Source organism: Aotus nancymaae, unplaced genomic scaffold (assembly GCF_030222135.1).
Source record: "Aotus nancymaae isolate 86718 unplaced genomic scaffold, 86718_ANA_hifiasm-v0.15.2.pri h1tg000030l, whole genome shotgun sequence".
Taxonomy (NCBI): domain Eukaryota; kingdom Metazoa; phylum Chordata; class Mammalia; order Primates; family Aotidae; genus Aotus; species Aotus nancymaae.
In genome coordinates, this window is record NW_026988443.1 from 12,440,301 (window position 1) to 12,452,606 (window position 12,306).

Below are 12,306 nucleotides of genomic sequence, written 5' to 3' on the forward strand. Positions count from 1 at the left end.
ATCCTCTAGGAGATACAGTAGGATTTCTGTTAGACTTGAATGAAAAGCAAATGATCTTCTTTTTAAATGGCAACCAGCTGCCTCCTGAAAAGCAAGTCTTTTCATCTACTGTGTAAGTACCTCTTCTCAGTCAAAAATTCAAGTAGATGCATGGAATGCCCTTTTCTCTAGGAAAAAAAGTCTTTGTCCATTTATATACACAGTTGTGATGGGAAATTGATTAATTTCTAGTGACTGGGGACTCATCTGATCAGACCTAAAACTATCCCAAGGTTTGATACAGGAAGATAAGGCAGAATATTCTCTGGTCACAGACCTGTGTGGGTTATAAACACAATCCATTACTCTTCCTTTCTGCTAGGGTAGGACTGACTCACCCTGCCTTTCTGAAAACTGTTCTATGAACTTTATTTTGTGTTTTATTAATTCTATTGCCCTCCGTCCATTCTTTTTCTTTTAAAAACGGTTAATTCCTTTTGTTTGTAGATCTGGATTTTTTGCTGCAGCTAGTTTCATGTCATATCAACAATGTGAGTTCAACTTTGGAGCAAAACCATTCAAATACCCACCATCTATGAAATTTAGCACTTTTAATGACTACGCCTTCCTAACTGCTGAAGAAAAAATCATTTTGCCAAGGTAAGGAATCCGCCCAGGCTATCTCCATACTTTCACATGCATCTTATGAGAAATTAAAACAGTTTATAATAGACTTTAAAAGACATGACAAATAAATTTTAAAAACCTGAGTAAAATGGAGACTTTACAGGAAATATAAATTACTAAGACAGAGCCCAGAAGAGATTTACACAAACCAATTATTGTGTATATCTGTCCCCAGAAAGCACCAGACCAAGGTGGTTTCACAGGGAATCTCTACCAAATCTTTAGGTAACAGATAACCTTATTGTTATTTAAAATGTTACCAAACCCAGAAGGATAGAAGGAGCACTTTCAATTTTTTTGTGTGAGATAAGTAAGATTGTTATAAAAATTAGAAAAATATAACACCTGTACACACAAAAAAACTGCAGACTAACTTCACTTGAATGTCAGTGTCAGAATCCTAAATATTAGGAAATCTAGTGCATCTTTTAACAGATTTAGGTTTATTGAAAGAGACTTTATGTGGTTTTAGCTATGTGGCAAAGATGACAACACTGTTCCACAACCATCAATGAATACCATCTTGGATAATATTTCACAGCCCTTATTTGACAAAAACCGTGATTGGCATTAATTTATCAGATGAATGCCTGCCTTGCTTCCTTGTGAGATGGTGTAGTCTGTTCCTTAGGCTGGGGGAAGCCTCCAGCTGCTTCCTGGTAATTACTTCAAGTTGAAACTTGTTTCACAATGTGAGCTGAAGTTTATCATTTTAAACAGAGCAGCTGCCTGTTTAAAGGGTATTCCTGTCTTATATTAGTAAGAGAGTCTCTCTCAGCAGCCAAGGACAGCATACTTGTCATGACATAGCTACTGTCGGACTCTTATGCCCCTGAAGGTATTTGTAACATAATCTTAGTTCCTGTTTTGGCTCAAAAAGCAGATCTGCAAGCAGCGCTCTGGCCTATGCTTCACCTTGGACTCACTGTCTCAGTGGTTCAGTAGTTTCCAGATGAACTAGAAAATGGCATGATAAGGGCAGCATTGTCTGCAGCAGCAGAGCTTTGGTAATAGCCCAAGAACATAAGGGTTGCATATGTCCCCGCTCAGGGATCTGAGGTTAATTCCTAGAACTTTCATTCAGCGTCATCCTTGGTGCCTGACAGAGATTCTGAACCTTAAATACCTCTTGGCCAAAGTCTGAGGGACACCTCTCCCTTATCTATCATACCCCATTCTTTTTATCATCTAGCCCGCCTTTTCATTGGATGATGCCCACAAATAAGTCTTCTCACATATACCTTAAAAGGGTTAATTTATTCATCTAAATTCCCCTGGGGACTTGCCTTAGTTAAAATGCTTCAGTATTTAGTTAACCACTCCTGCAGAATTAAACCTTCCAAAACTCAGATGGCAATGGGCATCAACTGTCAGAAAGTCTCATTTTATGGGCAGCTTATACATACTCTCTTGGTAACCATGTATATAAATTTGGTACCCCAAATTTGTCTTGTATTGAGTAAGAACAGCTGAATTACAAGCTAGGTCAATCCTGTGCTGTCTCTAGACTGTTTTCTCTGATAGTAACAAGGAGATAGAGTTGTCAGGAGCCTAACTGAGTAGCCACCTTGGTGGCAACCTCCTGCTTGCACCCTGCTGCCCTTAACATTCCAGTTGTGCCTGATTACAAATTGTGACATTGTGTGAACTTACTTAAGACCATTTTCTGTGCCATTAATATTTTCATCCTGTGTTCCAAAAACCTATATTCAGTGATACTTTATATTCATTGGAATATTATTCCTTTCTGATTTCAGGGTAGGAGATCATGGCCCAATTACTACTAAATGGGATATTATAAATTGTTCTGTGTTGTATATACTCTCTGTCTCTAATTCTTCTTCCATTCATTCTTTTTTTTTCTTTAACCTTTTTATTATGGAAAATTTCAAATACATACAGAAGAAAAACAGAATATAATACAGTGAAGCACCACATACCCACCTCTCAGCTACAAGTCATCCACTCACAGCCACTGCTGCTCCTACAGTCTTCTCTCATCTCTGTTTATTTTTATTTATTTTTTGAGACACGGTTTCACTCTGTTGTCCAGGAGTGTGTTGGCACAATCTCAGGTTATTGTTGCAACCTCCATCTCTCAGGCTCAAGCTGTCCTCCCACCTCAACCTCCCGAGTAGCTGGGACTGCAGGCATGCCATACACCTGGCTAATTTTTGTATTATTTGTAGAGACAGGGTTTCGCCATGTTGCCCAGGCCAGTCTTGGACTGGGTTCAAGTGATCTGCCTGCCTTGGCCTCCCAAAGTGCTGGGATTACAAGCCTGAGCCACTGTACCCAGCCTTTCATCTCTGTTAATAGCTCCTTTATCATCCCAGTTTCCCTGGCCATAACTGTAGAGTATCCTTGACACCTTACTTTCTGCCATTCCCACATTCAATCCCTCAGAAAATCCTGTAGGCTGTGCCTTCAGAATATATCCCAAATCCAACTACCCATCACCCTCACTGCTGCTACCATGGTCCAAGCCTCCACCATTTCCTACCTATATTATTTTTGTCTTGCCTTCTACTTTGTTCCTACCTTGACCCCCTTCGATCTATTCAACACAGCCTTCAGAATGATTTGTTACAGCATAAGTCAGGTCACACATTTCTCTGCTCAAAAGATGCCAGTGGGTAGCTTCCTGTTCACCGAAGGGAAAAGCCAAAACCTTTACGGTGACCTCCCAGGCCCTATACAATTTGTCCTCTCCCTTTCCCATATTACTTTTCTGACCCTATTTCCTACCCTGTCCCATTTGCTCATGCTCCTCAGCCACCCTGGCCTCCTTGCTGCTCCTGAAACATATCAGGCCTATGATAGCTTCAAGGCACTTGATGTTCATGCTACCCGAAATGGTTTCTCCAGACAACCACAAGACTCAATCCCTCACTCCCGTTACTTCTTAAATATTACCTTGATGAGACTTTTCCTGGCTGCCGTATTTAAAGTTATTTTAATAACTCCCCACCTCTAATGTGTACACTCCTTGTCCTTCCCATTTTCTCATTTCTTCATAGTATTTATCAGCATTTAACACTGTATTTTACTTACCTTGTTTATTTCTGTCTTCCCCTACTGGAGCATAGCTCTCCGAAAGCAGGGATACTTTTTTAGTCCTCCGTTCACTGTTGAATCTCTAGGGCTTGGAACAGTGCCTGGCATACAGTAAGCCCATAAGTGAACAGAATGAATGCTTCATGCTTCCCTTGCCCATCCATTAGGGCTGTACCTTCAGCACAACAGTTTTGCCTGTCTGCTTCCATTCCATGCTGAGTGAAAGTATAATGGAAGGGTTCTAATTTGAGGTGTCTGGACTTGCAGGGAGTCTAAAATGGACAGTTATAAACCCCTTGAAATTGTATAAAAACTTGTATATGTATGTTTTTCTTGGGAAAGGCTCTATGCTTGTCATCAGACTCTCACATATGTGACTTAAAAGGTTGAAATTTGTTGGTAAGATAAAAAGAGCATTAGACTTAGAACTAAAGGATTTGAATTTGATTCCTGACTGCATACCTTATACAAGCCATTTCCTTTGTCTATAAAATGGGAATGGTTATACCTCCTTCATTCCCTACTTTAGAAAATGATTGTAGGATTGAAAGGAGGTATCAAGTGTGAAAACCTTACTGAACAAAGTTTAAGGAGTACATCTCACAGGTGCAGAGCATTTTCAAAGCATTTCATATGCATTGTTGCTGACAGGCCCCCTGTTGACAAAATGAATTTCAAATTGCTTTTTCTACTCAGGCACAGGCGTCTTGCTCTGTTGAAGCAAGTCAGTATCCGAGAAAACTGCTGCTCCCTTTGTTGTGATGAGGTAGCAGACACACAATTGAAGCCATGTGGACACAGGTAAGAGGATTTATTTGTTTCCTCTTTTGTACTAATTATATCGTATTCCTAATATAATATATACTAATTATATTATATTCCTAATTATATTAGGCAAAGTTTCGTACTGTTCTTGAATTGCTAGTTCCATAGCTGTTCATCAAGGTTTATTGTATCTAAAGCAGGCTGAATGAGGAACTAGAGTTTAAGTAGAACCCGGCTGTCTTCCAGAAAGTACCTGAAATAGAAGCTGCTGCTTGATGTGGAAGGCTTGTTTTTGTTTTTTTTTCACTCAGTACTGTATTTTTGATACAGTTTTGGCTTCACAAAATGTAACAGGTTTAATGCTATTTATGAGTTTCCTGGGCAGTCTCTTTTAGTTTTAGAGCTTCCTCATTTACTTACGTACAATCAACCATTGAGAAGTTAGCAGCCTCCTTGTCATCTTACTAAATTTCAGTTGTATGAGATGAACTCAGAGGACTCTGTAGAAAGAGTGAGCATCAGCAAGAGAAGCTAGTAAAATGGTCCCCAGGAAGGCTAGCCCAGTTAAGTTTAGAAAGGAGAAGAGCAGTTGGGCACTGTGGCGTCCTGGCCAATCTATGTGTGTTGATTGTATATGAGCAACATTCATGCTGATGTTACAAGCCAGCTACCTGTAATTCTTTGTATTCCATGCCCTGCCTTGGTCTTATTTTTGACATAGCTTTAGCCACCTAGCTCCACAGGAGTCAAGAACCTGGAGTGATGGACCCAGTTTGTCATCCCCAGGAATGACTCAGCCTGGGTCCCTGACTCTGCCTCTCTATATTTGTTGTCTTTTGAAATGTGTTATCTAATTGGCTGTGCACTTAAGGGAAGTATAATGTATCTCATTTCACCCTTAGCTATACCAGCCTCTCTTCTGAAAGAAAGGCACAGTGATTCCAGCTGTGATTAATCCTCCCTATTACTTCTGCAGCCCAGCATTTCTCAGTTTGAGCACATTTGGAGGTTTTAGTTATCAGGGCCTTACAGACAGATGCAGAGTTTAAATGTTGGATATCTTCATGCCCTTTTTGATCTTGGTTTCTGTAAGAATGTTAAGATCTCAAACAGCAGGATCTGGTATTATTCATCTTTGAGCTCTCTGGCCCTTCTCTGTGGTCTTGCACATAATACAAGGGCTCATTAATGAGTGCTGAAGTATAAAACTTAGAACTAGGTATCTTAAGTATGATCATAGTCTCCATAGTAGATATATATCCAAAATAGAGTTGGAAGAAGACATTAAAAGAATTATAAGAGGCCGGGCACGGTGGCTCATGCCTGTAATCCCAGCACTTTGGGAGACCGAGGCGGGTGGATCACGAGGTCAAGAGATCGAAACCATCCTGGTCAACATGGTGAAACCCCATCTCTACTAAAAATACAAAAAATTAGCTGGGCATGGTGGCGCGTGCCTGTAATCCCAGCTACTCAGGAGGCTGAGCCAGGAGAATTGCCTGAACCCAGGAGGCGGAGGTTGCGGTGAGCCGAGATCACGCCATTGCACTCCAGCCTGGGTAACAAGAGCGAAACTCCATCTCAAAAAAAAAAAAAAAGAATTATAAGAAAATTTATCTCAATTTTGAGCAGCAGCAACAATTTTAAAAGGGATATAGGGACAAAGAAAGGAAACCTGGATAAAATGAATTACAAGAATCAACCCCCAGAGGAGACTGGAAATCTAAGCATTCTTGTTACCATGAAAGAAGTTGAAATGGTTATTAAAGCTACCTTTGCTGTCCCTCCGACAAGTACTAAGGCTAGTTTCACAGGTCAACTCTACAACTTTCAGGGAATAGGTAGTCCAATTCTATTTAAACTTGTCCAAAGCATAAAGTAGGAAAACCACAATGTTAGTTTTGGTAATCATACTAAAAGCTGGTAAAACTCATAAAAAGAAAAAACTATTTTTTATTTATGAATATAAATCTAAAACTCTTAAATAAAATATTAGAAAGTAAGACCCAGCAACACAACTGGCAGGGGGAGTTATCTTAGGAATGCAAGGATGGTATAATACAGAAATCTTAGGCTGGGTGCGGTGGCTCACACCTGTAATCCCAAATTTTTTTTTGTATTTTTAGCAGAGATGGGGTTTCACCATCTTGGCCAGGCTGGTCTCAAACTCCTAACCTAAAGTGATCCACTTGTCTCAGCCTTCCAAAGTGCTGGGATTACAGGCGTGAGATACGGTGCCCAGCCTACAATACAGAAATCTTTAATATAATTACTCAAATAGGCCAGAGGCAGGAGAGGTGCAGTTATCACTTTCTCCAAGAATGCTGAAAAAGCATTTGTTAAAATTCAGTATCCATTCCTAATGGATGAAATACTACAAAACAGAAATGAATGGAGAAACAAAAAACATTATAAAATAGGAATGGATGGATACTTCCTTATCAGTATAAAAAACACATATATTTCAGCCAAATGCTAGCATCATTTTAATGGTGACATGCCAGAAGCACTTCAAGAGACGTTGGGAACAAGATAAGGATACCTACTGTCACTACTATGACTTACAAAATATACAAAAGTCAGTAGCTCTTCTAGCTATATGTATAAATTAGCAGCCCATTAGAACATATAATTGAAGATCCCTTTTACAATGGTTTAAAAAAAGCTATCTAAGAATACATACCAAGAAATATGTAGAGTCTATAGGAAGAAAACTTTTAAACTACCAGAGAGTATAATAGAAGACTTAAATAAATGAGTCTTTCCTTGGATAGGAGGACCTCTCAGTATTGTAAAGGTGACAGTTTTCTCTAAACTCTAAGTTTAATTTGGTCAACATAAAAAGAGCAACAAGACATTTTCCAGAACTAGACATGCTGATTTAAAAGTTTAAGGCAAGAAAATTCTGAAAGTTACAGAGATGACAACTATACTACATCTTAAAAATACATTAAAATAAATGTTAATAGCTGGGCACAGTGGCTCATGCCTGTAATCCCAGCACTTTGGGAGGCTGAGGTGGGCGGATCACGAGGTCAGGAGTTTGAGACCAGCCTGGACAACATGGTGAAACCCTGTCTCTACTAAAAATTAAAAAAAAAAAAAAAAAAATTAGCTAGGCGTGGTAGCATGCGCCTGTAATCCCAGCTACTCAGGAGACTGAGGCAGGAGAATTGCTTGAACTCGGGAAGCAGAAGTTGCAGTGAGCAGAGATTATGCCACTGCACTCCAGCCTGGGTGACAGAGCAAGACTTCATCTCAAAAAAATAAAAATAAATAAATATTAATAGTTTGGTCTCATTACTATATGACAAGAATGGCAGTATAATGGAATAGAATAGAAACCCAGAAATAGAACTAACTAAACATGAAAATTTACCATATGACAAAGGCAGTGTGTTAAAACCGTGGTGAAAGACAGGACTGTTTAGTAAATTATTCTAGGATAAATAGCTAGCTTTTCTTTATGTATATGCTGTGCATGTATAGAGTGTCTGAAAGAATGCACATGAACTTTTTACTTGTTCTTCAGACTAAGACAATTGAGGATCAGAAATGGAAGATTTATTTATTTACATATTCATTTTTTGAAACCATGTATAATTATTGCCCTTTCAATGAACAAACTGGTTAACATTTTAGATTTAGGTGGCAGGTAGTTGGAGTTTGACTTTTTGAAGCATTAACTTGACTGGCTTTTCTATGTTTCTCCCCAGTGACCTGTGCATGGATTGTGCCTTGCAGCTGGAGACCTGCCCATTGTGTCGTAAAGAAATAGTATCTAGAATCAGACAGATTTCTCATATTTCATGACACATGTGAAGAGGCACCGTGGACTTTTTTCTACTCAATTCCAGCCAATGTTGAAAAGAAAAACAAAGAAAAAATCTAATCAGTTGTACACACATTGAAACTTATAGCCATGGCCAGATTTTATGCTAAAAACGGTAGTTTGTCAAAGACAAAATTCTCTTAGAATCTAATCCAACTTGCCAGCCCTGAGAAAATCCCTTTTAAGGCCAAGGAAAGCTGAATGCTAGCAGCCTGGCCTGTGGTACTTCCATGAAAAACCATAGGAGACAGTGCCCTCCCAAGTACTGAAATCACACTGGAATCCTCCATGTTGGGTTCATTTGATTGTTTAACACAGGATGTGTTGTGTCATTCTGACATTTTTATTTGGGGCAGAAGTCTTTATGGAGATGTAAATGACAGCGTTTCTGGGTTATGCATAACTTCTCACTGGTCGGAGAGACCACCGGTGTGTTAAGCATGGATATTGCACTGCAAGACTTGAATCTATAAAAATTAGAATTACACAGTCAGTACTACAAGCAAAACAGAGAACCTGAAAGAAGGTGCACAGACTGTAGGAAAAAACCCAAATTTTTGATATTTCAGTGATTCCAAAGAACATTCTAGGTTTTTTTGTTTTGTTTTGTTTTGTTTTTACTGCAGAAATTTGGTGATATTTTCACATTCATAGTGTTTCTATCCAGTTTCAGTACCCACATTTTATGAGGAAAAAATGTTTTATCAATGCAGGAGGAATTCTTAAATTAGCTGCAATGTTAGGTTGGAGAAAATTTGGTATTTTGGGTATTTTTAAGGTACCATCAAATCAGATTTCTGTTTTTTTGTTTAAAAATTTTTTAAATCAGTATTGTTTTTACAAGTAATATACTTTGAAACTCTTGAACTAATAGTCTCAAAAACTCTAGAGGACAGTCTGAGAACACATATTTCTATTGTTCTAAATAAATACATGTCTTTGAATAGCAAGTTCAATCATGAATTATTGACTATGTCTTCATCAAAAGTGTTAATCCCTCTCAGGGTCTCTGGTGAAGACCTTCAAGAGTTTGGTTTTTTCTCCCAGGAAATTGGAAGGTAGAATTGTAAATTCATAGAACTTCTTTTATAATGGTGTACCTCAGCAGCTGCCTTTCAATTTATGCCAATTCCTTACAGAGTTTATACTTGAATAGTAAATATGTTTTCTGAGTTTTACAGTGTCTTAAACTCAATGCACATTTTTTTTCCTTCTTTTCCCACCCTTTCTTGTTTGTAGTTCATTATACCTGTCCTATTCCAGAGCTGATTTCCTTCCTGGCTGTACATGTTGGGGTGCTGGATTTTTTTCCATGTCTTTAGTCTTCCATAACTCCAAATATATATATATAAATATAAATATATATGTAGATACATGTTCTCTTCTTTAGCTTGTGGTGAATACAGTAATTTGCATTGAAGAATAAAACATCTGTTGCCTCTTTTGACTAAGATTTCACAACTTTCATTGGTGTATACTGCTAAGGTTCCAAGACATTACACTCTTAGACTTTAAGGGCTACTTTTGGGGGTATGAGAGAATCAAGTATTAGAATTAAGAATAAGTCGGGCCGGGTGCGGTGGCTCAAGCCTATAATCCCAGCACTTTGGGAGGCCGAGGCGGGTGGATCACGAGGTCAAGAGATGAGATCATCCTGGTCAACATGGTGAAACCCCGTCTCTACTAACACAAAAAATTAGCTGGGCATGGTGGCGCGTGCCTGTAATCCCAGCTACTCAGGAGGCTGAGGCAGGAGAATTGCCTGAACTCAGGAGGTGGAGGTTGCGGTGAGCCGAGATCGTGCCATTGCACTCCAGCCTGGGTAACGAGCGAAACTCCGTCTCAAAAAAAAAAAAAAAAGAATAAGGCCAGTCACTTACTCATCCAGCAGATTGTTATTGAGCAGCTAATACATGCTAGGCACTATGCCTATGTGGTATACAAAATATCTGTTTGCAGAGCTTATGTCTAATAGTGGAGAGAAGACAATATATTTGTGTGTAACAAATTTTTAATGGAAAAGAATAGGGTCCTAGAGAGAATGAGGGGGACCTAATTTAGATGGTGGTGGGATGTCAGAAGAAACCTGAGGATGTAACACTAGTGAAACTTAAAGGAGGAAGTAGGACATAGCCTGTCAGAGACTGAGGACTAGCTTCTAGGACTGGGTAGCTAGGCGAACACAACATTTTAGGCAAAGATACTAACTGAGGAAGAACTGGTCTCAGTGGGTTTGGGGATCTGATGGAAGGCCCCTGTAACTAGAAAAATAGGAACCACGTAGGTAGGATAGTAATGTTACAGTGTTGGAGTGGCCAGGGAACTGCTTATGAAGGCCATGTGAAGGAATTTTTATTTTATACTAAGTGCAGTAGAAAGCAAAGGTGTTTAAGCATGGACATGCCTTGATAAATAATTCTAAAAGATGGCTCTGGTTTCTATTCGGAGAATGGAATGTAGGAGTGGGGTGGGGTGGAGATAAAGGATAAGCAAAAAATGGAAATAGACCAGTAAAGAAACTTGGAAATGGTCCAGCTGAGACTAAAGGTAATCTGTACATTTAGTGGAGATAGGGAAAAATAGATGGAATTAATAGATAATTTGCCAGGGAAAGGAATGTAGGAGCCTAACAGCTCTCTAAAAAGCTACTCTTGAACTTTGTTCCTAAGGAGGTTTACTTTTCCAGTTCTTAACTTCTAGACCATAAAACAAAAGGAATTCAATATTAAATTCATTAAATCATCCGAGATGGAAGCTAAGTTGTAAATTTGGAGGTACGTCAAAGGAAAAGATAGGAACTTCACATCAAAGAAAAAACTAGGGTTTAGCAAGCTATGTGGAAGAGTAAATAGTACATTCATAATCTGAACTGAATGCAAGCATTTGAGAGAAATTTAAAGCTAGACTTTTACTACTGATATATTGTTACCAGGGAGAAAAAAAATTATGGCATTTCGTCAGGTGATTCATTGGGGAAATCCAGTGTTTCAGCCAAAAAAAAGTTAATGAATTCCCTCCTTTTTCGAATGGCATAGAGCGGGAGAAAGTCATGGTGCCATTTGCGAGGAAACAATGATTCAGTCACAAAACTGATGCAATTTCACCAGCAGAAAATGACTTTTGCACAAGTTTCAACCATCTTGAATGTGTATCCACCAAAACAAACCATCCACCTAAGATCAGCTGTTTGCAAGATTGCCCATTATTTACCTTTTGCTATTTATTCACTCAGAAGAATTCCTAGTGCCAACCCCCAAAGGATTTAAAAAACGAGTATTAATGGAAAAACATTTAGTGTAGTCAAGTCAGTTTTTAATTTTTCTACAAGTGGAAAAAGGCCATTCTGTATTCAGGAGAAAACATGTTATGATTTCCAGGAATATGGTTTAACAACCCAGGGATTAGGGGTCTATAGCATGATGGTTGAACACAGGCCCTTTGGAGTGGGACTGGACCCAGGACCCGCTAAGGTTTGGTTTCCCAGTCTGTAAAATGGAGATAATATCCACCTCATACTGGTTGGTTTTTGTTTTTATAGGGTTTCAAATATTTCAAAAGGAGACAATGTATTTATAAATGTTTAGCACATTAATACATCCCTGAGTGAGTGGGTACCTTTTATCTTAATCCCCATTTGTTCCTAGAGCCAAGGGTGGTGAAATGGATTAAAAGATAGCCACAAATTATTTGACATCCCTCCCGTCAAGAAATGAGGTTTAAGATCCACTCTTCTTAAATTTGGGTGGCTCTGTGTCTGCTTGTTAGTGGAACACAGTGGAAGGGATATTGTGCTGGTTTCCAGTACCAGGCATTTAAGTGACTGCCAGCTTCCATTCCAGTGTCTCTTGAAACACTTGCTCTTGGACCCAGCACCATGGTGCAAGAAAACTCAAGAATCCCCTGAATCCTATACATGGAGAGGAACTGAGATCCCCTGCTGCCCCCAACTCCCAGCCCCAGTACTCTGGTCAATATCCACAACTGAG

At 39.0% G+C, this 12,306-nt stretch overlaps 1 protein-coding gene across 7 annotated transcripts in view; it reads left to right on the forward strand.

The window, feature by feature from the left end:
- The window catches only part of RSPRY1 (ring finger and SPRY domain containing 1), a 51,682-nt gene extending 41,915 nt beyond the window's left edge, over positions 1-9,767 (forward strand). For all 7 annotated transcript variants that reach the window (XM_012447897.3, XM_012447898.3, XM_012447893.3 and 4 more), the window contains 4 exons: positions 10-112; positions 487-639; positions 4,420-4,524; positions 8,205-9,767. In XM_012447897.3, coding sequence (XP_012303320.1) covers positions 10-112; positions 487-639; positions 4,420-4,524; positions 8,205-8,301 — 458 coding nt within the window. In that variant the 3' untranslated portion in view covers positions 8,302-9,767. The remainder of the gene's footprint in view (positions 1-9; positions 113-486; positions 640-4,419; positions 4,525-8,204) is intronic.
- The last annotated feature ends 2,539 nt before the right edge of the window (positions 9,768-12,306 follow it).